The sequence below is a fragment of the Chiloscyllium punctatum genome, chromosome 12 (genome assembly GCF_047496795.1).
Source record: "Chiloscyllium punctatum isolate Juve2018m chromosome 12, sChiPun1.3, whole genome shotgun sequence".
Classification (NCBI taxonomy): Eukaryota; Metazoa; Chordata; class Chondrichthyes; order Orectolobiformes; family Hemiscylliidae; genus Chiloscyllium; species Chiloscyllium punctatum.
In genome coordinates this window covers 52,812,418-52,828,862 of record NC_092750.1, presented here as the reverse complement: position 1 = coordinate 52,828,862, position 16,445 = coordinate 52,812,418, and the positions used below count along the sequence as shown (strand labels likewise).

The window sequence follows — 16,445 nt, the reverse complement described above, 5'->3', positions numbered from 1 at the left end:
ATCCAGCTCTGTGGGGAGCACAGTATCTCTGCATGTTCCAGGGCCACCATGCTCCTCAACTCTTCATTCTCACAAATCAACATTGGTAAACAACTATCTTCCACACATCATCTGCTTCAGACCAGCTTCCACACCACTTCGGCTCTTCACTACGTTCATTTAGAACTCAGTGATACCTATGGCTTGTATACTTCTATCAGGTTGCTTTGCACACACTGACATACATACACCTTTGGCTTTACTTAGAGTTTGCAAATAAATGTGTAGCTCACATTGATTTTGAGCACTGAGGGAGAGGCAAACAACTTTTCATAGTAGGCAGCAGTAAACAGTCAATGGCTGGAACATCTCACTATATGGCACTGAGCTTAACCAATGCCAACCCTTTAGTATGTGCCTACAGCTTATGTAGCAAATACAGTGCACAAAGCACCAAACAAATTGCCATGGCTAAAGAAGGTCAAAGATGAGTAGTCCTTTGTGGGGTGAAGGTAGACTATGATTAGCTAGAGAGTAGCATGACACTCAGCCAAGGTGCATTTTTGGTTCCAAACCAGGGTATTTGCCATGGTCAGTCAGGGCTTTGATCCAAATAAATTTGGGGTTCTATATCCTTCTAGTCAAGTGTTTGGGCCAAGTTAGTCGTGCAACTCAAGTGCAACTAGTCTGAGGATTACAGACAGATCAGTCAGGATGCAATGGAAACATCACTCAGGGGCAAGGACCAGGTTTGACTGTTTCATTGCAGCAACTACTAAGGAAGGGTTTGAGAAGAGAGTAATGGATGGAGGAGCACTTAATATGATGTAGGAATTGGAGAGCTAGGTAGATGTCCCCATCAAGTAAGGAAAAAGTGTAGAGGGCAGAAGTGTTAGTGGTTTGGAATTGGAATGGTGGGTCTCAGTCATGATTTGGACATGATGCATGCAATACTAAAATTGCAGTCCATGAGTCTTGGTGAGAGTCAATGACAGAATTGGACTGAGTGAAGACCCTGTGAGTGTGAGGTAGCTGAGTGAAGATGGTCGTACTTACCCTTGTGGTGTGCAGATGACCATTAATCTTTTTTCCTGCACTGGCGACATCTCTTTTCACATGGCACACAGCACTGATCCAGACCACTATGTGTGCAGGCTGGCTGTCTCTGGTAGTGTCACCTTATGCAGCACTCTGCAGGGAAAGAAATGATGACCCTTCTCTCCACCATCCTGTCTACCTCCAGGCCCTCTCCAGGAAGCAGGGTGTGAACTTCCCTTTTTGGATCATGTCCTCAATGATAATGATTGCGTACCACAGTGTAAGGGGCAGTTCCTAAACTTCCTGCACACTGAAGTGGTGTGCAACTGACCATTAACTGCAGATGCTGTTGTCATGGACATAGCAAGGTCAATGGTGAGCAACGGTGAGCACTTCCACTTCTTCTGCGTGTGATTCCATTGAAGAGCCCAATCTCACTATTAACAAGATGGAGAACAGACAATTGCTTTAGAAAGTCACTGTGAGCCATGGCTTACTGAGAGCCATGAAACTCATGTGACAAAGAGTGTTAACTGCAATGGGAAAATTCAGCTCTGTTGTATTTATTTTGATAACTGACATAAATTATCAAGAAGTAATCCATAAATTCAATGTTTTGTACATAAAAGCCTTCACTGTTCAGTGTCTGACTTGCTTGTGTTTCTGTGTGTCATCACTATCCATTCTACTGAGTCAGCAGGATGGTCTGCAATGTCGGCATCTCCTTTTCCCTCTCCTGAGAGGGAATGCCTCATTTCTGTGTCCTGGGATCTGTCCCAGACTGACAGAATTCACTCGTGAAACATGAGGAGCCAAGGTGATAGGCTGATCTGGGATTGATGAGTTATATGTTGGGAGTTAAGCACTCAGCTGTTCAAGCTCCCAGATTTCCTTGTGATCATTTCTGTTCTTTGACTTTCCTGTGTTTCATTTTTAATGACCGGACAAACTAGACTTTTGTTTTGAAGACTGTTTTGGAATTTACCAACTATGACGTAGTCTATAAAAGTAGGAATCAGTGTGAAATCCAATCAGCATATATAAGGAAGTTAATTTGTTCATTTGGGTGTGTGCTGGGAGAAGTAAATGAAAGACTGAGTACACAGGCAAAATTGTGTGGTCGTTGCCTTGGTGAGTTGGCCATTGTTCAGAAACAAAAGATCTTCATGGGTAAATTCCATCTGCAGTGAAGCCGCTGATGTTTCATTTCAGTCATTTCCAGCTCAGTGTTGTGTAAATATGTTTCATGTAAATGAAACCTCTTAGATGAAATATGTTGAACACCAAGCATGCTTGGTTTAAAGTGATCTTATAACTACGGAGATAAGCAGTCTAGAGGATTGTCTTCTGAGCTATCTAAGTTATGCATTGTCACTCCTTTGAAAATATCAATAAGTTACCAATAATACTGCTTCTGATATGAATTAATTTCAATTTCTGTTGCAATTCTGTCATTAGCTGAGCATTATTATATCCCATAAGCTTTTCCATACATGATTCTAGCCTTAGCTGACATTTGGGGTTGAGGTGCTGAGCAACGGCATATTCACAGAAGGAGAGCAGGTGAATTGCCTTGTTTTGTCCATTCAGATACCCTGAACAGTTAATGAACAACACCAGCATCGAGCATATTGCTGGGTGATGATATGATGGCTGTAATCTAATCTCAGGATACACATCATGATTTTAAACTGTTCTTGGAATTCATTCCACCAACTGAACTTTTAGATTAGATTACTTAGAATTTGGTATGTGGAGGGCAAACCAAATTCAAACAATAAAAGAGCCATAGCAAGAGAAGATTGATTTAACTTTACACATTTATTGTCACGGTATGCTGAATAAATGCTACTAACTTGCATTGGTTGAATTTATTGAGTTAGTATAGATTATTTTGTTCAGATGAAGGTCAGATTATTTCATCTTAATAACTATCACAATTCTTGCCACAATTGTCTTACACGAAATGAAATGAATATTACTGTAAGTTCCATGAGGTAATATTTCTTCTGTTCTCTTTTACAACGTAATAAAACTTTACTTTCTGATAACACTTATGTTTGTACAATAGGAGAAAACAGCCTTTGCCTGGTGTTCTGATAATGGAATGACAAATGAGTGCTGTTTTACTCCACTTGCAGTGTCATGTACTTCTTACCAATTCTCAGTGCACGACACTAAATAAGAATTACCTTTCTTAGTACTCAAGGCTGTAATTGTTAAATAATCCTCCCAACCTTGATAAAATAGATGTGCTTCCACATCTATAGAAAATAGTTACAGGTAGGGGAGTAAAAAAGTCCAAAATAATGTTTTATATGAAAATGCAGCAGTATATATATATATATAAAATATATAATATGTAATTTATATACACACATGTTGCTGAACTGTTCCAGCAATTTCTATTTTTGTCTGATTTACAGCATCCAAAGTTATTTTGTTTTTGTTTTATTTTAAAAAGCTGCTTCTCTCTCTCCCTTGTTTCTGTTGTATTTAGAAAACTGTGTTTCTTAAAAGTTTCACACTTCAATATTTGATCTATCTTTGCCAATACTGAATTATGGTTTTTCTTCAAAGGCCTACATCTAACTAGGTTTCCATCTGAACCAAAGTTTAGTCCATCCTTATATCTCTGCGAGAGATTTGCTTGACCTCGCACAATCAGTTTTATCAAACTTTATCTTTTATTTCACAGACTATTTGACAAAAAGGCTTTTTTTTTCTCTTTTCTATAATATCTTTGTCGAGTTGTATGTCCCCTCTTACCCTATTTGTGTATGAATGCGTGTTTGGGTTTGAAGGGGATATGATCTGAGTTTGTATAATAGTATTTTCCAACTTAATTTGCTACTTGTAAAGACTAAGGTTGTTCATAATAACTAAGTGTTTGTAATCATCGATTGCATCTTTTGTCCTCATTAACAAGAAAAGTAAAAGTAATGCAAGAAAAATAAATTTAACCGCCATGATGACTTAATTGGACATTTACACTTTTGGGACTTCTCATGGTGTAGTGGGGTCTGATTACCATGCACTCTGCCCATCAGAACCAGAACACAGGTCAGTTCAGAAAACACCAGAGCTGAAATCAGAAATGAGTTTCAGTTTCTCCCCTAGTAGGAAATTTTCATTCACTCCAGAAGTAGTGTCTAGTTTGTGTAGAGTTTGGATAACATTTCTGCAAGTTGTTGTAACTGAGAAGACTTACATCTTCAGATTTGTGAAGACCATCAGAAATGAATCATCAAATTGTTACCAAAGTCCATGGAAAAGAACTAGAAAGAGTTGATTAAATAGAAAACTGAAGAATTACAATAACAGTGCAATTTCTTTGGACTTCAGTCTCTATAATACACAGTATGAGAAACCAGTTGAAACTTTGTTTGATGTTTCTATCATGATCTTTTTAACTTTTTATATGTATTCTATACTGAGTAATTACTGCGGTCTAGTCAGAACTATAGAACATGCAAATTTGGAGATGCCGGTGTTAGAATGGGGTGTATAAAGTTAAAAATCACACAACACCAGGTTATAGTCCAACAGGTTTAATTGGAAGCTCACTAGCATTCGGAGAGCTACTCCTTCATCAACCACCTGATGAAGGAGTGGCACTCTGAAAGCTAGCATACTTCCAATTAAACCTGTTGTACTATAACCTGGTGTTGTGTGATTTTTAACTACGCAAATGCATTGTTTACTATAACCCAACAGGGAAGCTTTATTTGGAAGTTGTGCATTCTGTATGAACCTAGGGCAGCACAGTGGTTCTGTGGTGAACACTGCTGCCTCACAGCACCAGGGACCTGGGTTTAATTCCGGGTGCTCTGGGTGTTCCGATTTCCTCTGAGAGACAAAGAGTGCCACCAGGATTGGTGCTGAGTCCACTGCTTTTCATCATTTATGTAAATGATTTGGATGTGAACATAAGAGGTATAGTTAGTAATTTGCAGATGACACCAAAATTGGAGATGTAGTGGACGACAAAGAAGGTTACCTCAGAGTACAATGGAATCTTGATCAGCTGGGCCAACACACTGAGGAGTGACATATGGAGCTTAATTTTAGATGAATGCAAGGTGCTGCATTTTGGAAAAGTAAATCAGAGCAGGACTAAAATACTTAAAGTGAAAGTTCTGGGGAATGTTGCTGAACAGAGAGACCTTGGAGTGCAGGTTCATAGTTCCTTGAAAGTGGAGTCGCAGGAAGATAGGATAGTGAAGAAAGCATTTAGTATGCTTTCCTTTATTGGTCAAAGCATTGAGTATAGTAGTTAGGAGGTCATGTTGTGACTGTACAGGACATTAGTTAGGCCACCTTTGGAATATTGTGGGCAATTCTGGTCTCCTTCATATCGGAAGGATGTTGTGAGATTTGGAAGGGTTCAGAAAAGATTTATAAGGATATTGTCAGGATTGGAGGATTTGAGCTATCGGAAGAGGCTGAATAGGCTATGACTGTTTTCCCTGGAGCATCGGAGGCTGAGGGGTGACCTTACAGAAGTTTATAAAATCATGAGGGACTTGGATAGGATAAATAAACAAGGTTTTTACCTGGGGTGGAGAGTCCAGAACTAGAGGGCATAGTTTTAGGGTGAGAGGGTAAAAATTTAAAAGGGACCTAAGGAGCAGCTTTTTCACGCAGAGGGTGGTATGTGTATGGAATGAGCTGCTAAAGGAAGTGGTGGAGGCTGGTACAATTATAACATTTAAAAGGCACCTGGATTTGAATAGAAAGGTATTTGAATAGAAAGGGTTGAGAGGGATATGAGCCAAGTGCTGGCAAATGGGATTGGATTGGGTTAGGATATCTGGTCAGCATGGAGGAATTGGACTGAATGGTCTGTTTCTATGCTATACATCTCTATGACTCGATGACTCTATGTGCAAGTCGGGCGAATTGGCCATGCTAAATTGTCCATAGTGTCCCATGATATGTAAATAAGGTGGATTAGCCACGTTTACAAGAATAGGGTAAGGCAGTGAAACTAGGTGGGGTGCTCTTTGGCTTGTTGGGCCAAATGGCCTGTTTCCACACTGCAGGAATTCTATGGGAAACCAAAACAAGTCTGAACAAATTGACAAACCTGCATGATGACTCACCACTTCAGATTTGCCTCTTAAAGGCACACTGTCCCAACCCATCAAATCAAAATGATAAAACATAATATGCAACTTCATTTATTTGTTTGATTTCTATTGGGTAATAAACTCATGCTCAGTCTTTAAAAAAATCTGTGGGCTTTTGTAAATATGTTTTAATGATGGAGCACTGCATTAACAAAAAGAAAATAAATGCATGATCCATTAAGCCATGTTTCATACTGGGATCTGACTTGCCCAGTAGCACCATCAGTTTGATCATAAAGTATTGGTAATTTATTAAATAGTCAAAAAATAAGAGCTACCCAAGGCGCATTTGTTCAGTTCCTGAAATATTTATGCAGCGAAGCATTCCACTCCCACTCCCACTCCCACTCCCACACTCATGTCTAATGTCTACACAAATCCGTACTATCCTTGGGGGATAGCGGATAGTTTCTCATGGATAACTGAGAAATGGGGAGACAGCTCTAATAGAAATCCTTGGAAGGACTGCATGATCCCTGAGGGCCCACAGTGGAGAAAGAAATTGAGGTCAAGAGCCAAGGCATAAATACATGGATTCACAGATAGCGAGAATGGAATATATTTTTAAATATGTCTTTAAGGTTCTGGACTTAATTTATATTTGTATCATTTTCTTGTGTGTGATCTAGCTTAACTAATACTTAATAGTTTAAAAGAATCTGTCCAGTTTCATTTCTTTTTTTCCTTTCTAGCAGTTTGTACAGCGGAGTGTGTTGCTAGGCCATTTCAGAGCGCAGTTGAGAATCAAGTACATTGCTGTAGGTCTGGAGTCACATGTAAGCCAGAACAAGTAAGGATGATAACTTCATTCCCTGAAGGGCATTAGTGAACTCAATGTGCTCTTCCGACATTGTTTTCACAGTCAATGTTCCAGATTTTCTTTGAATTCAATCTCAAATTCCCACCATGGTGGGATCAAACCCAGCTCCCAGAACGTTACCTACATCTCACTGAATTAATTCTCCCATGACAATGCCATGAGGTTGTCACCTCCCCTTTTGATTAATCCCTGACTGATGGGCAGCAGTATGTCTATTTGAAAAATTTTAGTGTCCAGCAAAGTGGACTTAAGATAGGTCTTCAGCGACGTAAATTGACAGGTTTATCTCAGATTAATGAATTGACTGTTGTTGGGGAGCAAAGTGAGAACACAAGAATTCGGCCCCTCAAGCCTGCCCCATCATTTTATATGATCATAGCTGACCTCATCTCAACCTCCACTCCACTTTGCTGCTCACTCCTCATCACCTTTTATCTCATTACTAATTAAAAACCTGTTGATCTCCTTAAACTTTTTCAGTATCCCTCCATCCACTTCACTCTGAAATTGTGAATTCCATGGATTCACAGCCATTTGAGAGAAGTAATTCCTCTTCGTCATTCTCTGTTTCAAATCTCCCGTCCCAAAGCTGAAAACTATGACCTCCCATTCTAGATTGTCCCAAAAGAGGAAACATTCCAGACAGTAAATCAGGTGATTAAAAAAATGACTATTTATCATTTTTTCATTAACTTCTACAGACAGAAAAACTAAATATTTGGGAGATACACTTGGATTAAGTAGAAGCTGAGTTATCATAAACAAACTTCAAATCTAAAAAGATGGAATTGTGTCTGAGAAATTTTATATTCTACAAATGTAGATTTGGTTTTAGGAATCAGTATGACATTTTAACCATTGAGTTTCCAAGATGATTAAAAATCCAATTACAACTCATTCAATAAGGTGTAACTTTTTCAAGAGTTTTGAGGCTAGATCTGTCACCAAAAATGGAAATTTCTTGTTACTTCAGTGATCTAAATTTGATTACAGAATAGTCTTCAGCAATGCACCTCATGGAAACTTGAAATCATTGACAGAAAATTTCAGACTTCCACATTTACTTAAACATTAGCACAGCCTAGATGGTGTTGTTACTTTCAGGAGAGTAATGACAATCAGCAAAGTCAAAAATTCTGGCTCTATTAGGACAGATATGACATTCTTCTACAATACTCTCTGAATACTGTCTGTTGAAGTGAATAAAATATATTCAACAGTTTTACTTTGGCATTTATTTCCAACATTGGATAAGTGATAAGTAAAGTCACTTCTATGCATCATTTAAGAATTATTTTTGAGATTCTAAATAACTACATTTTGTTTCTGTTCACAGATCCAGATGGTGGAAGATCTGGAACTTCAGCATCAAATGCCTGCACATTGTCAGCCTTTAGCACTATAGTGCTGTCCCTGTCAGCTAGATCAGCATTATGGTGAAAGCATACATTGACCTACCTAGCATCATATAATCAGTCAACAATCTAAAGACTTATGAGTAAATCTGCAAATTCTGCTAGTGTGCATTGAATGACTCACCAATGTTATCTTTTCCTATAAGTCTTTATTACTGTATGCTTTGTCATTTCAAATTTATGTGGACATACTTATAATTACAAATACAATCCATCCATCAGATTAAATTGAGAGATATATTCTTTGCCTGAGATTTTCTTTGGGTTTTTCAAATTCACTAAAGTCAACATCTGAAAAACATCAGACATATGATGTTACCAAAGCGTGCAATCTAATAATTGCATATAATGTAAAAATGGTTATATTTATACATGTGAGATGTTCAATATTTTCAAAGTTATGATTTAACACAATTTATTGATGTTATTTGGAATGTGTTGTAGCTTTTTAACATTGTAATACAATTTTCAAACTTGTCACCTATACCTGAATTCACTGTTGCTTGTACTAAAATAGGAGATTTAACTGGATAACATTGGTGCAATAGCTATACCTTAAATAACAAAGGTTTCTCTGAAATATCCAGGTGCCGTCATAACAAATGAAAAGTAAAATGTATGTATTTATTTCCACATTTCACAACATCTTCTAACTTTTTATTATTTGAAATACCCTTTTTTGTTGCTGCAGCAAGCAAGACAGAACCTGGATTATCAAATGTATTCTAATGTCGTTGGAAACAATGAAATTAAATTAAATTTAATGATGATGAAGCCTAAAATTAATTATTAGGTATACATTAGTAGAAGTGTAATATGCAGCATATTTACAAAGTCTATGACATTGTGGAGGGATGGTTACGGGGTGGGGGAAGAAACAAGTCAACAGATCAAAAAGGGAAATTATTTCAAAATCTGTGATGTTGCATGTGAAGGTTCCTTTATATTGCTGTTAAATTAATGTATATAAAGTCTGACACTGCATATTTGTAAATATATGTCAGGAGCAACATCACTTTACAATAAGCTCTGTTACTAGAATAGTTGTAAAGGTGAGCTGAAGTCAGTTTGTTTACCAGATTGAATCTGTATTGTTGTTCTAGTCTTTTAAAAGTTTGATCTACTTTCCAAAAAAATAATTGTTTACAACTATGTTTTTTAAACTTCAAATCTGTTTTATATTTTTCATTCGTCTGTTATGACTGGCCACTGTTAATGTAGGCAGCAGTATTTACATTTAAATATTGTTTGCTTAATTCTGTAAATAGTAATTTGACAGAATCCTTTGAAATAAATCTGTCTTGAAACAGTTTCCCCCCTATTATCCTCCTCTTAATACTCCCAGAGGTTTCAATTTGTCGTAGACAGCTGACATTTCATGATCCCATCTTTTTACCAGATGTGGTCAAGATATATATCAGGTGCCAAGTCTGAGATGTGCACAATTGTAATTTCAGCATGAACTCAAATTTAGAACCGGGAATATAATGCATCACGAGATTGTACACTGTGCATACTTAGTATGAGATTCTGTGGCATTGTTCATAGTATCATTTTGGATGTTCAAATTATTTTTTAATTCTAATTTATCTTTCTTTTTTTTCTTCAATCTCATTTCCCTGTCCCTCAATCCAATCATTCTTTCCTCTTCTTTTTCTTTCTACACCTGAGTTGACATTGATTTCACAAAATCTACTTTAAATCTGAGTCCATGTTCTGTTAGTTTCACAATTCTGAAAACCAAATTGGTTAAAGTGATATTTGCATTCCTTGTTCACTCAGTTCCTTATATCCATTTTCTTTCTCAGCACAGTTATAGCTATTTGACTATATTACATTGTTTATTGTTACCAAAATATATGAATATAATAGCACTAATAGATCTTTTCTTCTTGTTTAGAAACCGATCTGAAGATTTACATCATTTTTTGATTCTTCAAAGTCCATATTCATAGTTATTTATGTTTTACTTTGCTTTTACAACTGCAACTGGCTAGTTCTTACCATATGATTACTAAAGATGTAGGTTACCACAGTACTGTTTAAACATGCATGTTCTGTACAAGTGAGATGTATTAGCCTCTCTAGTTGAACACTGGTACCTGTAGCCATAGTAACTGTATACTATGCCTGTGAGGGCAAAGCTGGGTTTGCATAGCAAGAAGCAAAGATCCCATGTCCTTATCTGGTTTCAGTCTGACCTTCCACTACAATGGAAGTTGAGACATTGACTATTGACACTGCACCAGAGGTAAGAATGTGAAAGCTGAGATTAATGTTTCTGAGCCTTGCAGCATTGGTTAAGTGTGTGAAGGTGAGGTAGAATGTATGAATGTCAGAGATGAGTCCTATTTGTCGATGGTTGACTGATGAGGGTATAGTAAATTGACTGGTGTGTATGTTTGGTGTGTGACTGGTAGGAATTGGCTTTTGAAGATACTCACCTTGACCACTCACGTAAAGTCAAATACTTTTTCTTGCGCGACATTAACAACACTAGAAGTCTATCTGAGTTCCATGGTGCAATCTTCTTCTCCAAAAATTTGAAACCCATGTATTCACAGACCTGGCTTTATATATGAAGAATGCACCTGGGAGGGCAGGCTGCTTCCTCCAAGCTCCAGTGAGTACAAATTTCTTTAACCGTTTGAACTATTCATAACCAACCCAAACACTTAGTTTCAGGGCTGCCTGCAGTGAGCTAGCCACACTCACTGATACCAGTAAACCTGACTAGGATAGCCAGGTCGGGCTGAATCCAAAAGGGCACTCGACTCAAAAGGTCATCTTTTGTAATTGACCCACGCAAGCCTTTGGTAGAATGTTATCAGATGGTATGTTCTAACTGTGAAGCAACATTAGTAATCTGAAAAATCCATGTTACCCATTCCATGGATATTGACCAAATGGAACTCTTCGTTATTAATGCAGTCAGTTGTTTCATGATATGGCATTCACAACACAAAATGACGAAATCCATAGTACCCTGCAGAAGCTCACTGCCCAAGCTGAATCACTCACTCTGTTACAGGAAAATGAAATGAAGCAGTGTGATCTTGCAAAAAATTGCATCAGTAACAGCATTGATAATTCTGCAGATAGACCCTGCACAAGACCCCAGTGAATCCTTAGCAGCAACCAGTTGCATCAAAGTTAAGTGCCACTGTCACCTTGATGGGTACCTATCCCTTCTGGTCTCAGGTCTTACTCCAGCAAATGATACAGTTCTCTAATTGTGTTCCTTGATTTTCCCATTTGGTTACAGGAATGTGCCTTACTCATCTAGGGAAAATTACAATGACAGCAATAAACTCTTGTCATCTACATGTGGATGGAATCTTCATAGTGACTATTTCATGTGAAGGCTGGGCTTGCTAAAACCTTTGTTCCTCCTCAGTTTCTCTGAGCCTGCATTATACAGCATCAGGGACAATGATACTACCTGCTATGCCAGGATCCATTGGTTACATCTCTAACATGGAGAATATCAGAAATAAAACAGCCTCTTAATAATGTGGGAATCAGCAATCATAGCACACACAAAGACTGTTTATAGGGCTTGCAATAGTGGGACTTGAGGGAACTGACAAGGAGAGTGTGATATTGCCTCGACATGAACTTTTGACATATTAAGTCATATTTTGATGCAGGCAGCACAAACCCAGTCTTTCAAACACAGCAGGGGTTTGTAAGTTTTATATAATTACTGAAATCTCAACACCCAAGAAGCTTTGCACATACTTACAGTTCTATAGGAGAGAAAAGCAGCTCCCCACCTTTGTATTGCTTATCAGATCTTGCAATGTGTTTGGGACTTGTCAACAGCAAGTGACACAAATTTCACCTCTGATCACTTCTCCTTCAGACAGATTACTAGAATCAATTTGAAATGATCAACTACATGGTCAGGATTACTTAGGACCAGGATTTGTCATCATTGGTCAATGCATGAGGTGCACAGACAGATTTATGTGATTGCAAATGTGTTTAATTTTGAACCGATATGTACCTGATTAATGCAATTGCCCAGAAGGTCCTCATACTGCCCACAGGCAAAAAAAAATCCATCTACTCTGGGTATACTAGCAGCTATTTTCCATTGCCATTGAGAACTAGATGAAGATGACAGCCTTTCCACTTTGTGCTCGAGGGAGTGAGTTTCTGGCTCTACCTGTTATTTAAGGTGCTCCACACTACAATGTTTATGTTGCTTTCCACATTCTGCATTCCCTGTTAGGTTTGCATCTTCCCTGTTAACATGCAACCCTTTGTTAAAGAATTATTCATCTCCCACTTTAACTCCCCCCGCCAAGCCCTATTACATACCGCTTAGTTTTGCCCAACATAATCATCACCCCCCTTGGAGTCAGGATAATGGTGACCATTGATGTCCGCACCTGCCTTGGTACCCTATGCACTCCCACTCTGTATCATCTCCCACCCTTACATCGAGTGTAGTTTCCCCTTCAGAGTAACTGTCCCCTTTGCATCTCAGCATGTTGTCTCGAATCCCTGCACGACTTTTTCAATTTCCCCAACACAGCACTGGCCCCTTGACACAAACCCCCATTACTGACAATGGTCCAACCATTATTGACTTGGGAGGCCAGCTCTGAATGATCTATGAGCAGTTCCCGACTGACTTACCAGGATCCCTTGGACTGGTTGGGCTTAATCTGAAGGACTGACCATGGCCCAATTCCCTAACTGGAAGGATCTTGGGACTCTGATTAGACCAAAAGGCCAAGTAACTTTGGCCAACCATCTGAACAGAGATAAGATTATGTCCTTGACTGACTGTAACAGCAACTCTTGACTGACCATTGTTCTCCTTTACTCCACTAAAGACTACTCCTTTTAGACTTCCAAACATGTCCATTTGGCTGAATTACAAGCAGTGTGTTTGCTGTGTAAGCTGCTGGAACATGCTGTAGGAGTGTCACTGATGTAACATAGTGCCATAGGGTAACACATCCAACTCCTTGACTGTTTAATGCTGAGCAAAAGGACAAGCTGCCCAGCTTTCTTAAAAGGTGACGCAAAACACAACAATTGTGAGCCTTTAAGTTCTGAATCAAGCAGTAGTGCACAAAAAAGCAAGATAGTGATCCCGCATGCATCCAAATTAGCATAGCATGACTGAAAGCAAACTAAGAACCCTGAGATGCACCCAGTTCTGATTTATGATAAGTGTACCCATCCCTGATTTCAAAGCACGCTGGCAGCAGCCTTACTATGTAAGGTAACGATGAGGTCCAAAGTAAAGGGTTGAACTGTATCCTAACTTAGTCAGAGATGTGACGTGATGATGTGAGGCTGGTACCTTGCTGCTGGTTGACTGTGATTGATGAAATGTGCAAGCAGTCACTGCACATGGGGCATGCCCTGAGATGCTGGAAAAAGCAAAAAAAGGGAGGAGACCTGGAGAAGATGCCATTAACTTGCAGCTGTCAGGTACTCTGAATTGGCACAGCGTAGTTTTAAACTTATCTAAAATATTAAGAATTGGAATTGTCACCATCTAGTTTCTCACCAGTCCCTGGGAGAAGAGTAACCTGCATATAAATGAGATGAGATGAGGTAGTAATAAAATATTAATGCACGAAATAAACCTCTCACCATTGACTGGTGAGATTCTTATATCTTCTTTAAAAATTTGAGGAGAAAACTCAGACTATTTTTCTCAGCAAGAACACTCTCACTTTTTTCATTCTTGCTGTATATTCTCAACTTAGCCTTCATAGCCCATGCCATTCAGATGCTGTGAGAATTCCACTTAGTTTTAAAATGGAATTCACCCAGGAAATCTATCACAGTCACTTCTAACTGTTGTAGCAGTCAGAAAGAGCATCAGCCTTGAAGAAGTGCAGTGCTAGCCTTTTATAAATCTGGGGTGTCTGTCTATACTGCAGATAATGAGCATTACATTTCGTGCCCGAATGCATTTCACAGTCAAGGAAATGAACAAGCAGCACATGCCTGCATCATGTGCTTCTATTGCAGGACACATTGCTCTCTTTGTTCATGGACCACTTCTCATGTTTAGCCATCTATAATAAATTTTATGCAGAGCTTTACTGATTTTTCTAAGAATTGTACATTGCTAGTCATTTTATTCCTAACCTGAATGAAGCAACAAAATATTTGGGTGGCACGGTGGCTCAGTGGTACTGTTGCTTCACAGGGACACAGGTTCAATTCCAGCCTCAGGCAACTGTGTGGAGTTTGCATGTTCTCCCTGTGTCTGCATAGGTTTCCTCTGGGTGCTCTGGTTTACTCCCATAATCCAAAAGGATGTGCAGCCTAGGTTAATTGGCCATGCTAAATTGCCCATAGTGTTGGTTATTAGTTGGGGTAAATATAGGCTAAAGGGATGGATTACTCTTCGGAGGGTTGGTGTGGACTTGTTGGGCTGAAGGGCCTTTTTCTGCACTGTAGGGATTCTAATTCTAACAGTGACAGGTGATTTGATGGTTTTATTTTGTGGCTTTTGAATTGTTCTTCACAAAGAATTTGAGCTTTGATTATTTGGTTTTCTGTTGGTTACATTCTCCCCTTTGGTGTATTTGCTGTTTTTCATGTGACCGATTCATGTTTATCATTCTTTATGAACATAAAGTTACAAGAAATTCATTTAGCATGCCATTGAAAGTAATGATGCAGTAGGCACATCCTAGCTTAAAGACAATTATTTGTGGTAGTGAATTGATTCATTTATGTTTTAATCTATAAAGGGTCTATTACCTAACTTCCGGTGTATTTTCAGTGTATTTTTTTTTGTTTATGAGAGCTTTTACCACATCCATGACATGTACAATCATGTGTTGACAGTTGCACAGGCAAAATGTTAAGAAATGACTGAATTGGCACAGTTTAGTCATATAGTTCTATAAAGTGTGAAGAATGACAGCAACCCAGATTTTGAAACTTTCTTCCCAAAAATTTGACTTTTAATAATAGCTCTAAAATAAGGAGATATGTACATCAGTGGGCCACAGCACTCTGCTGTGCTGCAATTAGGTCAGCAGTATGTCACAAAATCTTTACCTGCACATCAAAGCTGTGCTTCCGACTCCTCTGGAGGCTTGGTGAATATTACTGAAGGCTGTATTTGCTGACACCAGATGCCCCATACCGACTGACCATATGCAAACCGCCAGAGCCATGAACGCATTGACTTCTGATACCACAGATACGTGGAGATTTGGCACTGTGCATGCATGGACATTCACACCAGCTCATCTGAAAAATGTGGGTGTGCCATAAAATTGTTTGTGTCATTGATGTGTGCCTCGATAATGAAAAGTTTGTGAACCACTGGCATAGAGCCCCAGTTTAATCTGCTGTTTTCTTTAAAGACAGTATTCAGTGAGCTGTGATTTTTCTCTAAAATAAATTTTTATTTGTAATCGTCTTATTTAGTATTTTCATCATTAGATCAGGTTGACCACTAATACCCCCAAGACTTGCTCATTCATATCTCTCTCTTAAATGTTTGAACATTATATACATTCCATCGGTGAGAGGTCTCAAAGTACTTTCTAATTGAAAACTACCTCTGAGGACATGTGGAATTGCCTTATTTGTATTTCCCTATGCCCTTCAGAGTAGCAAGATCTCAAAGATCTTACATATTGCTGAAAAGACTTTATTGAAACTTCTTATCTTGAATGTAGCAAGACAATTTGCAAGAAATAACAAAGGAAACTGTGGCTTTATTAAATGTGAGAGGAAAGTATTGATTGATTTCCAAGTGACCTCTGATCGAAAGATCCACTGTTCTGGAGAATGCATCAGTTAATGATGACTGACAGTTAAGTGTCAAGCTTTAGTTACTAGGCAGGTTGGCTTTGGTTGAGGCATTGCCTTGAGAAATGAGCCAGAAAAGACTGTCACCTACTTTGTTGAGTTTAAACAGGCTCACTGCTTGTACCTATGTTCTTTGTATGTATGAAGAACAGGCCCTGTTTAATAATATATGCAGTACATGCATATGAGCCCAACTCACAATCCTAAATAATTGTTATTGCATATCATGCAAATGCTTCAACGTTTGGTCTT

General features: G+C 38.5%; 1 protein-coding gene across 14 annotated transcripts in view; it reads left to right on the top strand.

Moving 5' to 3' along the window:
• Nucleotides 1–10,211, top strand: part of LOC140483855 (contactin-4-like) — a 2,466,301-nt gene extending 2,456,090 nt beyond the window's left edge. For all 14 annotated transcript variants that reach the window (XM_072582595.1, XM_072582599.1, XM_072582606.1 and 11 more), the window contains one exon: nucleotides 8,306–10,211. In XM_072582595.1, coding sequence (XP_072438696.1) covers nucleotides 8,306–8,409 — 104 coding nt within the window. In that variant the 3' untranslated portion in view covers nucleotides 8,410–10,211. The remainder of the gene's footprint in view (nucleotides 1–8,305) is intronic.
• The last annotated feature ends 6,234 nt before the right edge of the window (nucleotides 10,212–16,445 follow it).